The sequence below is a fragment of the Bacillus rossius genome, chromosome 3 (genome assembly GCF_032445375.1).
Source record: "Bacillus rossius redtenbacheri isolate Brsri chromosome 3, Brsri_v3, whole genome shotgun sequence".
NCBI classification, from domain to species: domain Eukaryota; kingdom Metazoa; phylum Arthropoda; class Insecta; order Phasmatodea; family Bacillidae; genus Bacillus; species Bacillus rossius.
In genome coordinates this window covers 60,860,974-60,884,928 of record NC_086332.1, presented here as the reverse complement: position 1 = coordinate 60,884,928, position 23,955 = coordinate 60,860,974, and the positions used below count along the sequence as shown (strand labels likewise).

Here is a 23,955-nt window from a genome sequence, read left to right as displayed (position 1 = left end):
TGCCGGGGTTTGTTCAAGTGGCAATCCCGTGTTCCTCCACTCCATTATGCCAATACCGTATTTATTGAATGCAAGCAAACTCAAACTTTTGCACTCTACGAAAAATAAAAATAATATGATGCCGAATTCTAAACTAACGTGCACACTTGGCCGGATATGAGAACGCATTTATTGTATTTTGCGAAAAGTGTATAAAATATTATATCAAAGCAAAAGAATAACCTAATATCTTGTATTTATCCAAGTTGCGTTATATACGCTAAAATGTAAACAAAACAAACATGGTTTGTCCAGGTTAGCCAACATAGCTTCTACTAACTTCTCACGTAAGCGAATGCTTCCTTAACGAAGATACATTTCCCAGACTGTGAGAAGTTTTGTTTTGTGTAAAGCTAAACACATATGTTAGCGGCTAACGAATTTATCTTACCGTAGTTGTTTATTTTGTGTAACTTCGTAAATAGCAAGATAATAAGCAAATAATGATTTTGCAGGTTCGAAATTAGTCTGCGCAGCGAGATTGGGAGTGTGCGGGCATGCGTGACTATCATGCAGCCAGCATCTGTTGTTGACGTCACGAGCCGCGACAGCGTTCCCAACGTAGTGGCATTCCACTGCTGATATTTATTCGCGCGCCAAGTTTAGTTGATTGTTTTCGTAACAGCCTGTATGTAGTAAGTTGCAACATATTTCTGTCTAGAGTTTGAAAATTCCGAATAATACTTTAGAGTGCTCGAGACCAAGCATATCAGTATCAGAAACATGGGTTTTATTGTACTGACAATAGCACAGTGATGTGCAAATTTTGCAACTGTAAAGTTTCATGAGAAAGAAAAGATTCCATTGATGAACACCTAAAGTCGGCTAAGCATGTGGCATCGGCAGCCGAAAAAAAAGAAAATTTGTAGTTGCAAATATCTATAGCGACGTGTATGTTTTGTGTAACTGTTTTGGATTTAATTGGCTGTTATTATGCATATTAGTCTATTCCTAGTATACATGGATTGTTTATTAAATATGTAAACTATTACGTATATTCAATACCGACTTTAAACCACCGCTTTTCTAATTTGAAAGTATCGCTTTTTGCATACTGAAAACACAGAAATTTCCCAGGCACTAGTTATTGAGTTTAGCATCTCACTGACAAGATCATTACTAATTACTTCATAAGACACAGTAAACTAACAAGAAAAAAGCAGGAAGTAAGAATTAGAGCAGTCATTTACACATATAAGTACATAACACTAACCATAAAATTATTAACTAACCAGGTGAATTTTAAGTATTATCAAACAATATAACCATACCCATATGCATTTATTCAAGCTGCTTTGGCATGTTCAGAATTTTAAAGGGTAGACCATCAATACAACTAACACTTCACTGAAAATTGATTCAAATAGTATACAAAATCTATCTATCTCAATTCTGAACATTATAATATTTCTAACAGCATATTTGCCACTCAGTTTGGTAAATTATTACATACATTTGTCCCAACTACATCAAGATCTTTTCAATGTTACAGAACCGCCTTGTTCTTCGTTACATACTAGAGATAAAAATTGTTATTTTGAGCATGCAAAAGCATGTCAGTTGTGTGTTTGAGCAGGTTGATTTATTATTCTTAATCATACAAATAGTAAGTACTATTTTGATACCATATTAAATAGTAATGGGTAAAATCCCAATTTTTTAAAAATCCAAATCTTGAATTCAAACCCCAAAGCATACTTCAAATATACTCCTTCAGGGTGGCCACTCAATTCAGCTGAAAAAATTCCCTGACTTTTCCAGGTTTTTTTGACCAGTCAAAACCATCGGCAAAATTAATTTAAAAATAAGGCCCGTTGTAAACAACACATACATGCAGACAAATCATGCTAAATATTTATTTCTAACAAAGAAAATTAAAAAGAGAAACAAATGCACAGTGTAGGCCTAGTTAAAATTCCAATATTAATTAAAATTTAAAGAAAAAATTGAGATATATTCAGGCCTAGGTACATACCTATTCAAGCTGCTGGTACTTGCCTTTTTTGTAGCATATCACACAACACAAACAAATTCTTCAACTTTACTCTTTATTATTTAACACATACACTAACTTGTTTTATTCACAATGTTAAAAAAAAAAAACACGCCACAAGAAAGTTTTACAACAAAAACTATCCATTTAACTGTAACAAGCCATGCACAGATGGTTATATGCAAGGCCTAATAACCATGCAAACAACAGAACGGAATAACGGATTTACAAACCATAAAATAATAGCGAGACAGGTGCACCAACTTAATGTATAAAAGCCGCAAAATGTTTTGAGACAACACGAGGTCTCGAAAACACAAATTCAACATAAATCCTACCTTTCATTTTCTATTTTACTAGTAATATTTTTAAAAAATCCTGTTTCAACGAAAAATTTCCAGATTTTTGATGAATATCCCTGACTTTCTCTGATTTTTCCCTGTACCTACAAAATTCCCTGACATTTCCAGGTTTCCAGGTTTTCCAGGTCGAGTGGCCACCCTGTCCTTGAATCCAAATCTAGGTCACATGGGCCAAAAATAAAATATTGTACAAGAAATTAAAAATATTAACTAAGGTGTTGAAAAAAAAAACCCTTTAAATATTTTATTCATGAACTGTTTCCAGAAGCAATACATATTGCAACCATAATTATATAATTAAATGATTAAAGTACAATAACTTGAGGGATGAAAACAGAATTAGATATGAAGGAAAATATTGACTTTGTACAATTCAGAGGGTATCAGTATTAAAGTTTTATATTACTTTGATTCCTCTAATATTTTTTTTGAAACTTTTCCCTCAAATATTGAATCCTTCAAATACTAAGGATTTCATGGATTTTGAGGATTTGATTGGCCTATCCCTAATATTGTTAAACCTTAGTAATGGTAACACCTAAGATATTAATTTTTTTTTTAACTGTGTTATAATCTAAAGTGATTTTAATATAAAAACAATGATAAAATAATTCAAAGAATTTATTTTAGTGCAAGCTACACTCTAGTCTAAAAAAATATTTTGGTGAGAAATAAGTAGCTTAGAATGGTTTTAATGTAATGCTGATATGAACTATTTCATTTTTTCATACACATTACAAAATAAGTATCAATAAAATAAACTAAAATTTGTAATTATCTTTCAAAGCTTTCCCTATAAACACAATCACAAAAATACACAAAACACATCTGTCAACTACAAAAACTCACAACTACAACTCCAATGAATGCAACTATTAAGTTTATTTGTTACAAAACGACCAAAACATGAACATGGCAAGTGCACATCAAATACAAACCTGGCATCACCACAAGGAGCTGTGTTGATATAAAGGTGAAATTTCACATTTTCCTTCAGCTTGTAACCTTTACCATCTTCTCGCAGGACAAAAATACTCTCTGCAATCTTTTCTGAAATTAAAAACACAAAAAATGTTTATCATATTTGTAAATTTTGTGCACACTTATTAGGGGTGTGTATTCAAAGACGAAATCCAAGTCTTGGCCTAAGACAAAGCCAAAGTTCTGTTTAATACTTAGATTTTTTTTTTTTTTTTTTTAAATCCATTGATACAACGTACAATCCTTGAGCTGGTGTTGAAAATCTCGCATGCCACAGACTGATTAAGAACAATATAAGAAATATTTAGCAAGCTAACCAACTGCCACTGCTTGTAAATAAAAACAAAAAATCACAACCAAAAAAATTACTATGTAAAAACAAGCTTACCTTGTGAATTAAATCAAATATCTTTAAAAAAATTCTGTTGTGAAAATGATGAAATCAATATGTCAAAAATTTTGCTTTCTCTGTTCAATTTTTTAATATAAAATACCCAATAAACAAAAATAGCAGAGGTGGACGGGATCCGGAAACTTAGGATAAATGTCTGTGTGACATGGCATAACTCTTGTCAGCTGCTAATAATAAATTTGTAGGTTTCTTCTATTATGCAAAGGCATTTAAAATATTTTGATTTTGCTAAAATATAGATTTATTAATCATTATTAATTTTGGTAAGGTTTTACATACAGTTTGGTTTTTTGTTTAATTTTCCAATGGTTTTATTCTGGTGCGTTAAAACATGTGTTGCGTTTGGACAAACTTCAAGTTCCAGAAGGTTTGAAAAGAAAAGAAGAAGATTCTGGCACCCTGAAGTAATTTTTTTTGTATCTAAGAAATACGTCACTGGAAGACCCATCACGTAGACGCATGACTGCGCAGCAATAGTCCAGAAGATTAGCTGGGTGCTTTTCAGCCACCCAATCAGAATGAACCATGAGGTGGTGTGATGTGAATTTCCTGACTTTCAGAGAATAATTTGCAGCAACACACCTTCCCTATATGGTCATGTATCTGGTTCTGTGTTGTAATTGGCCAAAGTGACCACGGGGTTCCCTCCCTTTATTTTTAACTTTGTAAAGGAAGGTAACTGCGTGGTGCAAGCTAATTGTTGCTCGATTGTCGCCACGTGCGGTCACGTCATTGGCAACTCATGAACACATAATGAGAACTGTGAAGGAACCATGTAATGCCTGCTAGTCAGGGGCAGGCAGAGTTTCAACCCTTTTGTTTGTGGTATTACCGGACTATATTTATAGAGCGACATGAAGCTATAATAAGCAGCTGGAACTGTGATTAGTAGAGACCTGAAAAATTCCCTACCACGATAACGCGAATAATAACGCGAATTTAAGCATTTTCACATGTAAAATGTGAATTTCTGCACTTTTAATTGAAAATGCCTATTTATCATGCTTTTGGCACATTTTAAAGAAATTTTGTCAAATCCGTCTAAAAATTACGTATCAAAATAAAGATGTATAGTAATTAATTATACATACACATATTTACAATGATTTTCCGTAAGTTCATTACTTTTATAGATACTACGGTTATTTTGATTTCTTAGTTTAGTCGCCATCTTCCTTTTCTCAACGGTGTTGACTTGTTGCACTATAAAAATAAAATTTGTCACGGGCCTGAAAAATATTTATACATAATTATATAAATGCAATGTTCAATTTCTTGAGTAAATTGTTCTCATATTCTTATAACATTGATTAAATTTACTTTTATATTTTTAATGGTGCCTTTACATGCCTTTACATTTGGGTTGAAAATAAATCGGCTTGCTAGGAATATTTGAGATTTTATGTTGGTCACTCTGTTTTGTTCGTTATTTTAATATAAACAATTTTCTTCTGACAAAAACTTTAATACGTAAATTACGTTGTAGTATAATACGAACGACAATATTTATTGTTAAATAATTATTGAAATTAATTTTTAAACTTTCTTATACCCATAGTTTAAAGTTATAGTTGAATAACACGAAAGAGACATACAAGTATGGAACTTCAATCGTAACCTCAAAATATGAAATTCTACGAAGCTATAAACAAGTTTGCCGCGAAAACCAATTATTTTATCATCAACGAGTAATGTAGCTAGTGCGATTACACAAGGTGTTTGTTTTCGTTGTGGTTTTCTGGATTTTGAGCATTGCTTTAAAATAATTGTACAGCTAATGTTAAATTAAGTATAAAGCTACCCATATTTTTTATACCGTTGGAGAACTCGAAGATCATAACTTGCGGGAATTGGATGAGTGAATTTATAGAAGGAGTAGGTGACTTGCCTTGCGTCAAAACGTTACGGGAACATTATGTTCCGAAGCTGGCGCAACAACATGCAGATTCTTTGCGCAAGCTGGTCGAGAACAGGAAACTATTCATTCTTTGTGATGAAACCACAGACAGTAAGGGAAGATGTGTGTTTGTAGTCCTTTTCAGCATTTTGCCTGATAAATTGGAAAACCCAGTTTTAAAGGTTGCTTCTGTTAGTTTTCTGGAAAAAGCTGATGCAACAACTTGCTCACAGGCTTTAAATGACAGTGTCCAGAAGTATGGCATTCAGTTTTGCAACATTAGAGGCATAGTATCTGATTTGGATCATTACATGACAAAATGTATATCATCTCTGCAGGTTCTTTTTGGAGAGCACGTCCTACATGTACAATGCTGGGCTCACAAGCTGGCACTGGTGGGCAATGTCATGTGCTGTGAATTGTCAGAAGTGAATGAAGCTGTGGTGAAGGTGAAGACAGCCTTCTTGAACACAAGAAAACGTAGACACAACTATTTAAAATATCTGGCAGAAAATACTAGTAAACCGGAAAACTTGTTCCCAATGCCAATTGCTACAAGATGAAATTCGTTGTACAAGTCCGTATTTTATTTAGCAGAGTATCTGCAAGATATCGTTGACTTCTTCAAACAAGAAGACATGAAGGCAAATAACAAATGCAGTGTTCAGTATTTGACGTATTTGTCTAGTAGAAATGCTGATGTTGTTCTGGCACAGTGTAATTTTGTTAAAAATCATGCTTCAGACATTGTTGAAATTTTGACGAAGCTTGAGGGATCAAAATATTCAACGGCCCATTTGTTGTGTGATTATCTAGGAGATCTGACGAAGAGCTTTGATTGTACATTTCAGGGAATATTTTCTTCAGCTTTTGAAGATAAAATATCAGTTTTGACAACTTGTGACAAAGCTTTTAGTAAGCAGAAATGCCAAAAAGCATCAGCTTTATGCGGGGACAAACTTCGAAGCTTGATCAATTCAGATCCAAGTATGAAGTATTTTAGGTCTTTGAACAAGGTGTTCAGTCCCAAACACATCTTACTTAATGATACCATAAGTATTGTGGGAACAGTGAAAACTGAAAAGCATTCCTGAGTTAGGAGAACTGGACAACTATGTAATATTTAAAGGTTGTGAATCACTGAGGGAAGCTGTACAAGAAGCAGCAAACAGTGTGTGTGACTGTGATGTCCAGAAAATTCTTGTGGCTATTGGGACTGAGCATCTTCAGTTTTCAGCAGCAGCACTGAGAGCCATTTGGAGTCCCACCAACAATGTTGACAGTGAACGCTTATTGAGTCATTACAACCAAGTGGTTACAGACAGGCATCAAAACTTAAAGGAAGAAAATGTTGAAAGCTTTACGATGCTTTCATTCGATGATTAAGTCAGAGAACTGCATTTTCATCTTTTTAATAGCCAAAATATGTTATAATTAGGGATGGGCCGGTCGAATCCTCGAATCCCACCGAATCTCTAGTATTCGAAAGATTCGAAATTCGAGGGAAAAGATTCCGGATTCGAGGAAAAATATTGATGTAAATGTAGTACTTTAAAAACTTAAATGCTTACAATTTACTTGGCCTGTTTACGTTTTCCTTGGAACACATCCTATTGAGGTACAGTAGAACCTCGTTAATACGTGGTCAGGACCGAGATAATCACGGATTACCAAATTTTACGGACTAGCGATTAAAAGCCAGGAAGGTCTTGTCAAGCTACTCAGACACAGGCCTGGGTTAAGGCCGTTCAAGGTAAGGGCCGGCCGCTTCGAATTAGTGTCTCGGCTTAAAAATGTCTACCATTAGTTCACGGTCATTTACAACCATGGAGCTAATATACAGTAATACATCTGGAGAGGACAAGGGAAGGCCAGCAAAGGATGCGAGGTGAAGCCGGGTATCGGCGTTTGTTCCCTGCTTCCTACGCTGGAAGAAAACGAAAACGAGCCAAACTTGTCTCGCGCGGCCGAAAAATCCTCCAAACTAAACTTGCAACAGCTCCGAAACTATCAAAACAATCAAACTGAAAATTTTACTGTATTATCTGTAAACATTCTTCCCCACACTGCTTTAATCTTTTTTTCGAAACATGAATACTTTCATTTTTAAAAATTAAATACATATTTACTGCCAAATTTTTTTGTGAATACGCAGAGTAAATTTCAACATCGAGGAAAAATTTTTGTTTGCAACTATAGGTGGGGGACACCTGCGTATGAAATTAGGAAGAAGCTTCAAATTTTATTTATATACCACTCTTGACGCATTCAACCCCATACTTTTATTTTTACAGAGAGTTGAAGTGAGAATAATGTTTCAGTGGGTAACACTACCGACATATGTCTTCGTAATGCACTTATTTTTGTTATTATACTTCTCAAATTTTATAATTTCATACACAACGTTTATAAAAAACGAATTCTTACTTACTTCATTTAATCTATTACAAATCTCTTGTAATATACGTGTATTAGTAGAAGTTAGAAGTCTTTTCAATATCATGTTCATGTTCCAGTCTAGTTACTCAACCAACGTAACATGCAAACCTTAGCTAAACACTGGTAGAGAATTATTTGTAATAACTGTAATGCTATGCATATACTGACAATGTAAGAAACGTTCAATTTTATTAATTGTTTGCATAAGAATTAATAATTTTAAAAAATCATAGAATAGGCCTTTATAGACTGAAAACCTTTCACGTAGTTTCAAGTAGCGTACATAAAAGTTTTTAAATATATATAATTACCAAATATTGTTGAATATATTTAACATTTTTATACATGTTACAACACACAAATAATAACAAGCCTATATAGGATATAAAAAGACAGACGCCAAATTTTAGCATTTTGTATTTCTTTTCTCTGTGTGAATAAAATAACAGTTCTTAACGTAGTTGCTAATACATACTGTACTATATTTCTAAAAAAAATACGAAAACCCCTGACATCGTCACCATAACAATGATAAATTTGCAAAATAATTAAGGCACGTCTTTTAATGCTACGAAGCACACTCTTAAGAGAAATGTTTTAAACTTATGTTGGGATTTATCTAATATCTTAAAAGCATTGTGAAACCGTTCCTTTGAGGGAAACCTTAATATACCGAACACCATATCATCCTTTAATCGAGTTAGATTTTCGCTTCTTAAGACCCATTTGTCTTCAAAATGCACTGTACACAATGCATGGTTCGGAGACGCAGTCCAATTTTTCCGCTTTGTCGCTTTTTCCCAGATCTGTCGTTGATCGTCACGTTTTGGAAATCTATGAAAAAAGTAAAGAATTATACTTACAACTGAAACTTCTCTTTGTTAAATAGTTTTCTTAGGTTTTTCAAAAAGTTCGAAGATTAGTTACTTCTGTTTAAAACATTTGCCACTTTTTTCTGATGCTTCAAAAGTTTTGGGGATTAATTTAGTTAACAAATGAAAAAAAAATCTTTAATACATGTGAAAAGCAACGCCATCCGGCTTGGAATTCCATCGATTTGTACAGCCATATGCGCTACAGGAAATCACCATTGTAGCAGCACACCAGCGACACTCAAACCTCAAGGACAAGTGGGCTGGGGCTGCGTTTGCAGTAGAAATACACTCTCTTCCTCTTTCTTTTCAACCCTTCTTCGCAACCGGCTGGCTTCGCTCTCGCCCTACGCATGTCCACTCCAGATCTTCTTACATGCTCCTTGTTTACAACAGCCGAAGAGAAAAAGATAAGATCGTGCTGACCTTGCACCCCCCCCCAGCCGAATGCCAGCCAGACACGTCACTCGCCAGGCGCCTGCCGTGCGTTGGCGGGTGGAAACAAACAAAGGGAGACGGGAAGCAGACGTCAGGACATCCCTCTCAAGTTTAAAGAGTGACAAATGTGACAGCTGAAAGTGGGGCGACACAAAGGGTCGGTACAAACAGCGTTGCAGAGTTTGGCGGCCGACGCGATGGCTTGTAGTGTTTGCCGATGGCTTGTAGTGTTTGCCGGCCGCCGGCCCACATGACGTTAATTTTAAGCGCTGACAATTTTTACTTCTCTTTTTTTTCTTCTCTTTTAAATCGTCCCGGATTATCCGATTCCCGAATTAGCGCATCACGGATTAACGAGGTTATACTGTATTGTACTTTTAATTCGTTATTATATATAAAAAAAATTATGAAGCATGTACTGATTTGGGAAACTTACTTTATATTTATGAACATGAATGCATTGTCGCTACATTGGCATTAAATAAGGCATAAATCACATATGTATTCTCAGAATATGCTAAAAAATAAAATAAAGCACATTTAGGATCTAGACTAAATATGAATCTTGTTTTTTTTAAAAATAACTTTACCGAGAAATCTGTTACTTAGTAATACAACAATAATGCCGACTTTCATCACAAGTTACGGTCGCACATGTAGTAATAACAATGAAATAATGAATGACATAAATTAATGCATTATACAATTATTATTTTAATCGCAATTCAATTTTAAATATTCTGATACGTTCTATTTATGAATTTTTTTAGGACCAAGTTTGGTTTGTGTAGACTACCAATGTTAAAATATGTATTATCTGAGAATTCCATGATGGCCAACCAATGAATTTGTTAGCCAATCATTTTGAGCAACATAAAAAATAACTAATATTAACATAAAAAATTTTAATGGGTAAACTAGAGAAAACATCCCGTCACTTTTAACTTCGGGCATATTAATCATTATGCTTTAGTGAGGCTTAAGTTTAAAAGACACACGACTATATTTCTTATGGCCTAAAACCATTGAAGCCAAGATGGCGCCTTTTAGTTACCATTAAATATTTCAGGAATGCGTTTACCTTCATTTGGGACTTTAAACAAATGTCAAGTTGGTAACTACAAAATATTGTTCCGTCGGATGTTGAATTTCGTTTTCAGATTTCCGTGGATACATGAATCACTGTACTCACAGATAATGCCTGAATGCCTTAAATCCACCAAGTCGGATTCTACAGCAATTGATGAAGTGACCAGATTCTTACGTGATCCTACAGTTAACCCAGAAATAAACATTCTCGAATACTGGAAAACTCAGTCTGCGTGTTCACCCAGGCTACATAAACTGTCCAAAAAATATTTGTGTTCACCACTTGCGACAGTGTTCTCTGAACGTTTCTTCAGCACTGCAGGAAACATATGTGACCATAAACGGAATCGTCTTGATCCAGACCGTGTCAAATCCTTGTTTTTTTAAATAAAAATTTAAAGGGTTAAATAATTCGGCATAATGTTTAATTTTTTCTCTTAACTTATAAATTATTTTATAATTAACCCTTGAGAACTGGATTCGGATTCGAGGGGTGGATTCGAGGTACTGTTTGGGATTCGGATTCGAGATTCGGATTCGAGAAAAATGGGATTCGAACCATCTGTAACCAGTACAACTGTTTACAGTTATATATTATTATTTTTATTATGATTGTAATATTAATTGTATATTCCATGAGCGAATATTATGTATTTAATTGTTTTGATTGTAAAGAGGACAACCAAGGCATAACAAATATGACACATCTTATTACCATAGACGACACACTTTCAACTTCAGGGTCTTCTAAGAATTATTCCTTGGAAACTTTATTCATTTGGTCTTAGTTCGATTCTTTTACACTCCAACATCCACGTTTTTATTTCACTATGCAGCTTATTCTGTTTGCTGATATCGATAGCTCCTTGGTTGCTAGGGACTGCCAGTAAATAGATATTAGGAGGAAGAAGGGAGACGCCATCGCCATCTTGCGGAAAGAAGACGTTTCTCGGGCTGGGGCGAACCAAAGCCTTGGTTGCCGCCCGAGAAATAGAAGATTTCGCGTCATCCGCGATCGTGTCCTGCTTAGAATTCTCCTCTCTACGAGTTGAGAGAATTGTATCTGGATTAAATAAATACTAGATAGGGAGTATCGGCGACTTCGAGTGCCAACTTCCGCGTCGGTCCCGTTTTCGTCTCGTAGTGGTTCCAGACATCTGAGGGCAGCGCCAGCTGAGATTCGACCACGAAGATTGGTGAGACCAATCCAGAATTAGACCAGACTTTCCAGGACGAGAGGGATGTCGAGTCTTCAGCTGATACCCGGCGACCTCAGCCCTTCTGTAGTTCGCTAATTACAGAATTGCAGCATCCAGAGTTCCAGTGTAGCAGCAGACCACCTGGAGGTCCTGTGAAGAGAGCCTCAAGCCTCCGACAACGTATAGCTAGACCCGGCAGGATATTCAACGTGTTCTAGTGACGTCATTTGCATCTAATTTCCGACACCTAGATTTGACACCTTGGTTGTTTCTCAATTAATCTCATTTTAAACGTAACTTCACACCAATATTTAAGAACCATTAAAATCATATGTTTTTAAATTATTATTATTTCATTTATATGCAAATTTCCACTATTCACGTAACACCACTAAATTTCTTTTTTTATAATTACTCTCCATACAGTAACCCAGGGCAGTGACGTGCTAGCTGGACTATCAGTCTGGGCAGACCATCCAGCCAGTAGCGGTCCTGGTATTTACTGCAACGAGGGTAGGCGCCAAGAACCCCGTGAGAACACATCAATACAATAGCAAGGAGGTGTATTACAGTGGCTACCACAATGGGCCATAAAGCATAAAGTTTTACTTTCAGTGGCACCCATTGTCGTGGGGTCTGTAATAGCAAGGAGATAGTTTTCACATCACTAGTTATAATTATATCACAACAGCTTTTGTAATTTGTGTAGTATTTTAAGAACAGCAGAAGGTAGTGTTTGTAAACAATAATTCAAAATTTTGTAAAAAAATCAGTACCAGTTTTAAAGCAAGGAAAATAATACCTATTTTGAAAAATAAATAAATTAATTAATTAATAAATAAATAAATAACACCTATTTTTGAGAAAAATAACATCTACTTTTTCAGGTCTCCAGTGATTAGTAAGTATTGAGAAATTATTTTGTCAGAAAGTAACCAAACAAGTATAAAAACTCTCTTACTTTTAAAAAATAAAAACTTTCCAAATAACAAAGTTTTATCAGAAGACCAAACTGTAATCGGCACCATATGCTATTGTGATTTATTTCTAAAGAAAGTAATAAACAAAAGGAAATTTAACAATCTTTTAATTTTCAAAATAAATACTTTTTCGAGTAACTTATTTTGGTTGAGACGTAACTTTAAAAATAACTTTAAAGTTATTGCATATAATATGACATCAAGTTTTCAGTTGTTACTATTTTTTGGGTTGCTTTGCCGGGCAAACCTGGAATGTAACTTCTAAAATGAGACCATTCCCGAACCTTGAGAAAATAATTTGGGAAAACTAATTTTTTTAATAGTAAAAGTTTCTGGCAAACTAATTTTTATATTATAAAAATATTATATGCTTACGTTTTTGTCACAATTTACATCACGTAACAAACCACAACTTTGCACACTTATTGACTGGACAAAGCATAAAAATATCACAAAAACACACATATATGTTAAACGTAATTCAACCCTTCTTAAATGCTGTTAAAAATAACAACTGACTAAATAAAATATTCTATGTGATGAAAAATATTTTTAATAATATACTTTTACTTTTGATTAGGGATGGGGCGACCGAATCCAATATCCGCCGAATCCTAGGGATTCGAAGGTTCGGCGGGTTTGATATAGGATTCGTCAAAGGATTCGGTTTTTACTATTTACGGGAAAAAAATACAGTAAAACTCGCTTACGAGGTCCCGCATGGTAGGTTTTTCCGTATAAAGCGTTTAAATTGCCAGAAGTCTCGTCATTTACGCCATTAAATGTGTGATATAATGTCCGTTAAAATTTTTTCTGAAACTTCTTGTCTCAAATAATGGCACACGTAAATATGAAGAAAAGACAAATGAACAACAACATACGAAGAAATATGGATGATGTACCATAACTACAGTACAAACCCAATAGTTATTTTAAGATAATTACCATAAAAAGAACTAAAGATTCTTTGTAGAATACCATAATTACTACAGAAGCATGATAGCTACCATATTTGCACTATAGTTATCGTAACAACTGAGATGTATATTTACCGTGATAGTAATGTATTATTTATTTATGACATATTAAATTAAAGAACATTGTTAAAAAAAAAAGGATGTCAAACTTTGATATGTACGGTTCGCACATGTTGCTAAGAAATAATGCGATCTGAAAGAATGCAGTACTACTACGAAAAGTGAAAATGGTACTCGTGGATTTTTAGGTTATGGCAGTATCTTTCGTTTTTCAGTAATATCGGCCGAAAATTAACGAGCGTACTGTATCGGAACATCGGAAGTCGGCAGAAATGCCGATTCAACTAAATATTGACAAAATCGGCTTCTTCAATACAGCTCTACATTTAATGACATGAGTAAACATATTTCAGACTTCAGGATATTGAAAAAGACTTTAATTTCCATGTAGGTTTATTGTGTGTATGTTTTTTTTGCAAGTGTAAATTGAATGAAGTAAAATGTTTTTATTTTTATTACTTTCAATTGATTAAACTTTAATGACCAGTTACAGATATTTATGACACTAATTTTGAGGTTAAGCAATTTTACTAAAGCATTCCAGCCACGCAGGTTGCCAGCGAGAGACGCTTCTCTTTTGCTGGAAACACTATCTCCAATCGTAGAGCTAATTTAACTCCTGAACGTGCAGAACAAATTATTGTTCTGAATGATAGATTAAAAAACAGAATTTAATACTCTGTGACAATCTCTCTCAGAATTATTGTGCTGAAAAGTGGAAATGTTGAAACAATGTGAATGTACTTTTCAAACAACATGATTTTTGGTGCTAAGTTTGTTGAAGCTCAGTAAGGACTCCAGAAAAATTGACAAGGGTGAAATTTTTCCAAAGATATGTTACATTTACACAAACATATACTTGGTTATGTTAGTTGGATGATATCAGTTACTAATGAACCAATGGAAACAGGTAAGGAGCCATTCCATTTCAATTCAGGCAGGAGCGTGTCAGGTCACCATCTCGGATTTGCTTTAAAAAATTACAGCAGTTACAACCAGTGCAGACAAGAAGTATGCCAAAAGGATTTTGTCCCAAAAAATTTTTTCCCCATGTTATAGCCTTTTGAAGTTGGTTCGAAATCAAAAAAGGTGGAAAAAGGGGTGTTTTTTAAATGAGCGGCATTTCAAAACTATTATACTGATTTTGTTGATTTTTTTTTATTTTGTACCTATTATAGTGAACTACAGAGTGGAATAGTTCCAATGAGCCCAACGACAATATCTTTAAGGGGGGGCGAAACTAAAGAATTTGGCAAAAAATTTGAATTTTTTTGAATTTTCAAAAAAAAATTTTTATGTGGAATAATCAATTTTCATAAAAAGTAATTCTGGTAATATGTGGACCTATTACAGTAGTTTTACAGGAAAAATTGTTTTTAATTCTATGATGCATGGAATTATTAAAATTTAACTTTAAAATTTTCAAAATTTGACAAAAGTGCCATTTTTGATTGAAAATTACTCAAAAATCCCATATTTTAAAAATCTGAAAATTTGTAACTTTGTAGTCCTCACCTTTAGTAATAGCATGCACTTTGTTGGATAGTGTGTTTTTGCCTGTAAACATTTCTAGAATTTTTTGAAAATGTAATTTTCTTACATTTTCTAAGGTCTGCACACTCAATTAACAAATGTTTTGTTAGTTTCCAAAAAGTGAGATGTAATTTGTAAATTGGGGAAACCTTGGGAATTACAAAAGGAGAGTCTGTGTATACATTATCACATTAACATAATATGCACAATACATATACACACATATAATAGATATGCATACTCTTTAACTTGCATGAAAACCAAAATTTCAAAGTAAAATTGAAACCAACAATATGTACCTATAATTAATTATATGTAGACTGCTTACCCTTCCTCAACTATATGTAACATATATTGACAAACTTCCTAAAATATTATTTGGCTGATTAAAGACAGTAGATCTGCTGGATCTTCATCAACTCAGCTTTGTCGAAAGTGTGGAGTCTTGCTGATTGTCCAAGTGGAGTAGGATTGCTTACTGCTAACAAAACATTTTGTAGTGGCACCGGACATTCATCCTTCTTCTTTCCAGATTCCTGTGGCCACTGAAACCCTTTAGCTGGACCATGGGGATGCATAAAAGACACTGTCATGTCGTTCAACTCTTTAGATATACCAGTGATCTGTCCCATCCACCAATTCTGATCGTATACACAAGCAACGAACTGGCCTACTTGGAAATCATTTATTGAATAATGTGTTTTAATCTGGTTAGATTGTACAACTATTTCTATTTTATCTTTAATTGTGCGTCCCATGTATGTCTCATTTTTAATCAGCCAGTAATGTTTAGATTGTATTCCAACAACTGGTTTTACAGTAGCCCATTCTTTTTCCTTAGATGACCTATACGTTTGAATTGTTTTACTTTCAAGAGCCAATAGAGTTATCTTTGGTACAAGGTTACCTACTTCAGCAACAAATGAAGCAGAATCTCTAATGGCATTAACACACTCTGCCCGAAGATTGAACTTAGTTGCAAAGTGTTTACACAAACCACCTATTGCATCACATGCACTTTTGCCATGCCCTTGTAGCAGAAAAAATCCATTTTTTTTTCAAAAGTTTGAGTATTTTTACATAGTTCATACAGCTGAAACCTATTTTTGAAATGTCCAGCTGCCCCTTCTGTAATGTACACTATTGAACTCAAAAGTTCTAACTGACAAAATTTTGAAATTTCCAGTTTTATAACCTCTAAAGCACAGAGAACGTGAGCAGAGTCGTGAGCTATATCATCAGATACTATAACAAAACTTCTTATTTCCGCACCAAAGTATGCAACACAGGTAAACAGTGAAAGCTGATCAGTTTGCCAGTGGTAAGTTTGGATTTCATCAGGCAATACAACTGACCAGTTCTCAGCAAAATCAAAATGTAAAACAAGAGCATTATTTTGTTGGACAGAACTTCTTGCTTCAGCTATTCCTTCCCTTTGTATTTTCCTAATGTAACTGAGGAATGGCTTTTTTAACCCAATGCCTTACATGTTCCAGAAAATTATTTACAGATACAGTTTTTTTTATGAGGTCACCATGTTCCCAAATCGCATATGTAACTTCTTCCCCTTCATCCAAGCCAAAGTTTTCAACAGTTAATGTTTCTGTGCCAGGACAGTCACCACACTCCTCGAGCCAGCAATCTTCATTCCTTGTTTCGTCACACAAACACTTCAGTAGAAGATAGTCTTCATCAATTTGGTTATTTGTTACATTTCGAAGAGCTACACAGATAAGTTGCATGTTACTGCAGTAAATACAAGAACACACAGTCTGTTCTGGCTGAATTTTCACCCATCTTGGTCGTAAGGCATAAAACTTTGAAAGACTAATTTCTATAAGAGGATTATCTTTTTTGAATGCTTTGTATGCCTCTTTGATGGACCTTGTCATGAATCTTTTAACCTTTTTTACTTTCTGGCCATTACCATCCTTAATGCAAATAACATCTTTTTTGTTTGGACTTTCCCTTGAACAGTCTTTACTATCTTCTAGGTAATATGATAATGCTAGATCTTGTACCTGTGTAGGTAAAGGATGTCCACTATAGGGGTCAGGTTGAGCATAAATTCCCTTATTTTTTATAACTGTGCGACATTTATCAATGAGGTACTTTGACACTGAAGGTAATTTTTCCTTCAATACAGTTTTACTAAATGTTTGTGGTACCAATGTTAGTAGCTGTACTTTTCCATTGTAGTTACAAGTATGAAGAGCTGAGTCAATATTCGAAAACCATAGACTACAATTGACACACACAGGCATTTCATCATCAGACTCACTTGAAAGATGCACGTGATATATGTCTTGTAATTTGTTCACAGCAGAAGTTTTTAACTCATCAACTAATTTTATCTTCTTTTTCCTCGCATAACCTTCTCTCCTATCCAATCTCACCTCTGAAGGGGATTTCAATGGTGATACTTCTACATTTAATGTTTTAATGAGACTGCTATTTAAAACACTTACTAGTTCATCCTCCGGAATAAAATTCTCTGATGTGGATGTTTCTTCTGCATCTTCAGCAAGTTCCAGAAATTTCTTTTTATAAAAAGTAACACAGTTGCTACACAAAATATCATTTTTATTTACTGAAACAGATACACCCACAACCTTTTGAATATCATCTGCTAAATCATTCACCTTACACATCCTCACACATTTACTTTTATACACACTTTTTTTGTGCCTTTTAATGTAGTCCACACATTTAATTCTCTCCGTACTATGAAAGTCAGACATGATTTAGTTCACTAGCTGAACATCACCCATGAACACACACAACACAACTGTAACAGCAAAAGTTTGGGAATTCCCTTGTAGTCTTGTAGTTGATTCCCCCTATGGTCACCAGGGATTTCCCTCAAGCTACCAGGGATTCCCCTTACAGCAAGCGCCTGGGAATATTCAGATAGGGACTCCCCCTTCATATTTCCCAAGGTTTCCCCTCATACAAAACCAGTTACAAATTATCACATACTATTTAGATACCAACAAAACATTTATTAATTGAGCATGCACAACATACAAAAGGTAATGACATTACATTTTCAAAAAATTCTAGAAATGTTTACAGGCAAAAACACACTATCCAACAAAGTGCATGCTATTAATAAAGGTGAGGACTACAAAGTTACAAATTTTCAGATTTTTAAAATACAGTAAACTCCCGGTATACCGCGCCCCGATAGATCGCGGAATCGGGTATATCACGGGTCAAACCATGTCCCCCAATCAGAAATGAATAATAATAATAATAATAACACAGTAGAACCTCGTTAATTCGTGATGGTCGGGAACGAGATAATCACGAATTACCGAATTTCACGGACTAGCGATTAAAAGCCCGGAAGGTCTTGTCAAGCTTCTCAGACACCGGTGTGCAGCTGGGTTAAGGCCAAGGTCATGTGACGTAACATCTCCCGAGGCTTACTGCGCCTTGGCAGCAGATGGATAAAAAATAGTAAACTCACCATTATTCGTGTTAATTGGGACCCGCCGATGCCCGGATAGTTAAAATCCTGTAAAAAAAAAAGTAATAAACCCGGATAACCCGTTCACGGCAAGGGCCGCCTTCGAATTAGTCTCGGCTTAAAAAAATACGGCACTGCCTAGCCATTAGTTCACGGTCATTTACAACAGCCGAAGAGAGAAAGATAAGATCGTGCTGACCTTGCACCCCCCCTCCACCCCCTCGTCCAGCCGAATGCCAGCCAGACACGTCGCTCGCCAGGCACCTGTCGTGGGTTGGCGGGTGGAAACAAACAAAGGGAGATGGGAAGCAGAAGTCAGGACATCCCCCTCAAGTTTAAAGAGTGACAAATGTGACAGCTGAAAGGGGGGCGACACAAAGGGTCGGTACAAACAGCGTTGCAGAGTTTGGCGGCCCATGCGAAGGCTTGCAGTGTTTGCCGGCCGCCGGCCCGCGTGACGTTAATTTTAAGCGCTGACAATTTTTACTTCTCTTTTTTTTCTGCACTTTTAAATCGTCCCGGATTATCCGATTCCCGAATTAGCGCGTCACGGATTAACGAATTTCTACTGTAATAATAATGGAATAAATGGTTGACAGCCGATTAGGATAATTTTGCGTTGTAACTCACAAACTAAGCATCGGGCAGAAAAAAGCCTAGGCGTAGAAAATGTCCGTAATGAAATTCTAAACAAGATATCTCCGTACATTATTCCTCTATCTTGTAGTGTTTTCAAATTATGGTCCAATCCAGCCCAGTGTTATTTTCTGAAACACTAGTTCTTAACATTTTTTTTAACCCACAAATAAAGCATCGGACAGGGGACCCGATAAAGCCCACCGTCCAGCGACATTATCCAGCGTGACTCGGCTGGGGATTGATTTTGGATAGGTTTGGTTGACGGCAAGCGCTGGGAGGGGAGAGGCGAGCCGAGAATATGCGACCAAGACTCCCGGGTAGACGGGAGGAGTGGAATATAAGCGCCAGTGATGAGAGGGGCGATTAAGCCGAAAGGGGGGGAAGTCTGGTGACCTTGAGTAGTTCACTCATTTCCGTCTGCACACTGCTCGTATTCACGTGTGTTGACAAGCGGAGACATATAAATGTTTTGTTACAACTTGAACCTACAGACGTAATATTATTCGTTGTATTATACACGTTCATCTTTTTACTTTGGTATAATGTTTTAACATTAAATAGTAAAGTAAATCAGCTAGCGCATTTTTAATCTTTGCCGAGGAATTCCCAATGGTCCAATACTTACGTGAACCATACTGTACCACTTTTGCCGTGAGGTAGTAAACAAGCCCCGGAAATGTTTATGTGTAGCGGCCTCCCGACCTTTAACCAGAGGCTGGGGAATATAACACTTGCCGATCCGAGCCACACACACTCAGCAACTCGACACAGCGTTTGATGGAATAAGTAAAGACAACATTTAACAGACTTTTTAATACGGCGCCACTGATTGTGCTAAAATTATTTTGGCGCAATTTTTGTATCCCACATGTGACCATTTATAATTTACTGTAAGCATGGATAACAAAGTTTAACCACTTTACACGATAGACGATTCTTTATTTTATATTGTACGAATGCTAGAATCGTTTTTCACGTATCTGCTGCATACTTCTGCAAAAGACACGCTATCTGTAAGTACGTAAATCTAGAATTTTTATTTTGTCAATCAAACTCGGTACTTTGCGATTCATATTCGGTTTGAAGTATTACTATGGCCTTTCTATTTAGAATACTTTGACCACAGAATCGTGTGTAACCTCACACACTGCACTTACTTTGTTACGGACACTCAGACGAAGCAGATACTGTGGCTGACACCACGAGCCTGGCAGCAGCTTGTGTGCCGCACGTGTGTATGGCGGCGTGTGGCGCGCTCGTAGGCCGTGCGACAAACTGTGCGTGGCATGCGGAAAAATAAAAAATAAAATTCAACATTTAATATTTATCTTTAAAATTTATTATTTTTTTTTTCACCCGCGTTTAATGAAAACTGCGGATGCAAAGTCCGCACAAAGGCGGGCCGTCTATTCTGTGCTATTAGAACACATGCGGTGTTTTATGCCTTTTGACCTTGGTCACATCGAAACATCGCGGTTATGCAACAACGCGGGTAAAAGTTATGTCCCCCGACAACCGCGTTAAATAGGGAGTGTACTGTATGGGGTTTTTCAGTAATTTTCAATCAAAAATGGCACTTTTGTCAAATTTTGAAAATTTTAAAGTTAAATTTTAATAATTCCATGCATCATAGAATTAAAAACAATTTTTCCTGTAAAACTACTGTAATAGGTCTACATATTACCAGAATTACTTTTTATGAAAATTGATTATTCCACATAAAAATTTCTTTTTGAAAATCCAAAAAAATCTAAATTTTTTGCCAAATTTTTTAGTTTCCCCCCCTTAAAGATATTGTCGTTGGGCTCATTGGAACTATTCCACTCTGTAGTTCACTATAATAGGTACAAAATAAAAAAAAATCAACAAAATCAGTAAAATAGTTTTGAAATGTCGCTCATTTAAAAAACACCCCTTTTTCCACCTTTTTTGATTTTGAACCAACTTCAAAAGGCTATAACATGGGGAAAAAATTTTTTGGGACAAAATCCTTTTGGCATACTTCTTGTCTGCACTGGTTGTAACTGCTGTAATTTTTTTAAGCAAATCTGAGATGGTGACCTGACACATCTTGCTAACTGCCTGAATTGAGGTGGAATGGCTCTAAGATTCAATGAAAAAAAATGTTATTTTTATTCTAGCAGTGCAAAATGTAAACACACTCTGTAAATAGTTACCCAAAATTAATAAGCCCACTTCATTTTAATACTTTATTCAAACATGATATTAAGTTTAAGATAAAAATAATTTCCCAAAAGTGTAACTGTACCACAAAAGCTCGAGCTCGGCTCGAAGTAAAATTCTTAGGCTCGCAGACCTCCAGCTTATTTATAGAAAAAATCCTAACCGCTAATCTGTACTAAAACTGAAATTTCTCAAGAAAAAATTGTTGTCTTTATATACACTTATACCAGAAATGTACCAAACTACATGTGATAAAGTCAAGGGACTTTTAGTGCAAGCAGAATACATCTCACTTACATTAGATATGTGGACATCATCTGTTAAAAGATTCGGGTTTGGGTTCGAGATTCGGCAATTCCAGTCGAGGATTCGAGTTAGGATTCGGATTCGAGGAAATCAGGATTCGCCCCATCCCTACTTTTGATGAATCTTTACCACATTGTTAGGTTATGTTTAAAAATTAACTTCAAGAGCAGCAATGGACAATGTTGCCAAATGTGTCACATTCAGAATGACATAGAACACTGTTTTAAACAAAGAAATTGAAAGACACCATTTTGGTTTCAAATATTTAACCACAAATTCCTGTTTCTTTAAGAAACATTGGAGTGGTTTTAAAGTTTTGCAGTTGGTCAATGAAAACGTTCACTATATAGGGGTTTCACTAAAGTTGCTCCTATGAAATAGCCAGTTATTTTCTCCTGGTTTTTCCACCCTGTAACCTTATGATATATATCAGGCTCTAAAAGATAAAATCATTTGAGGATATAATATTTATATAATTTCATTCCATAAATTTGTTAACTCAACACTGAAATAATAGTAAAACATGAAACAATGCAATATGGCTGAGCCTAATTAGGGATCTGTGAATATTCAATTTTTTTAAAATTCAAATGCAATAATTTAACTCAACATTTTTAACACTATTATTTTAAAAAATATTTGTTATCCCACTAATATTATAAATGGGAAAGTTTGGATGGATGGATGGATGGATGGATGGATGGATGGATGGATGGATGGATGGATGGATGGATGGATGGATGGATGGATGGATGGATGGATGTTTGTTACTCAATCACGCCAGAACGGCTGAACGGATCTGGATGAAATTTGGCCTACAGCGAGCTCATAACCTGGATTAACACATAGACCACATACTAATAAGAAATTCCATCCCTTAAGGGAGTGAAAAAGTGGTAATTTCATTTGATAACAGAAAAAATCATAGGTCATAGCTCATAGACATACAAATAGTGAGTGAGTGTCATTTCTCTATGTCTGCCACAGGATCATACACATAGTAAGGTCTGGCAAATTAATATTTTTCTCCTTGGTGAGACCAGCCCGCTTAGTGGAGCTCGCAGTGGCTAGCAAAATAAAGGCGCTAATAACAGTTTTGTTCTTAACTTCGCCAATAGATAGAGTTGCCTAGAATTTTAAACGTACCATCGTTTGATGCGTTTGTCATGTCTTTAATTTTTGTTTGTTTGTGCCGTATGCGTTCCTATACCATTCATTCGATTGCGATGAAATTTTGGTGAGTTGTTATGTGCATGACCGTGAAGGTTTCTGAGACGGTATAACTATTTTGCAATAGTTGGAGCACGAATCGTTTAAAAAAATGTGTGTATTTTATATTATATAGTGGCACTTTGTCTGTTTTTGTTGTATAAGTGCGCACGCATGACACAATTTATTTAAATATAAAAGTGAGACAGAGATAGAGTGATTTATATATATATATATATATATATATATATATATATATATATATATATATATATATATATATATATATATATATATATATAGTGAGATAGAGAGACAGAGAGATAAGTTGAGATAGAGCGAGGTATAAAGAATGAAAAAGGTTAGATAAAGAGATATATAGATGTTTAGAGCTATATAGAGATTTATATATAGAAGAGACAGAGATAGAGATAGTGGGAGGTATATATGTAGATATAAAGAGCTAAATAGAGATAGAGATACATAGATACATATAGATGTAGATAGAGATAAATATATTTAAAGAGATGGATAGATGATTTGTATATGTGTAACTACTTCAAACATATTACAAAACAAAACTGAATGAGGCATTGCAATGCATGCCGAGCATTGGCTAGATAATGGAATCTTTTCAATATTAGTAATCTCTTATTTTTTAGCTTTTTTCTCTAGATTACATACAGACCACCAACTTTGAGATATTTATAGGTACAACTATACACTGGCAGAACGTCTGTCGGGATCTGAAAGTGATATAAATTATTTTGCACTTTTGACATTCAAATTAAGAAGGTCCCCTTTACCCTGTGTGCAGCCCGGGCAACGCCAGGTACTGTAGCTAGTCATAGATATAGCAAGTGGGACACATTAA

General features: G+C 35.2%; 1 protein-coding gene across 2 annotated transcripts in view; it reads right to left on the bottom strand.

Moving 5' to 3' along the window:
• LOC134530764 (double-stranded RNA-specific editase Adar) overlaps positions 1-23,955 on the bottom strand; it is a 99,053-nt gene that overhangs the window by 30,689 nt on the left and 44,409 nt on the right. For both annotated transcript variants that reach the window (XM_063365925.1, XM_063365926.1), the window contains exon 9: positions 3,333-3,444. In XM_063365925.1, coding sequence (XP_063221995.1) covers positions 3,333-3,444 — 112 coding nt within the window. The remainder of the gene's footprint in view (positions 1-3,332; positions 3,445-23,955) is intronic.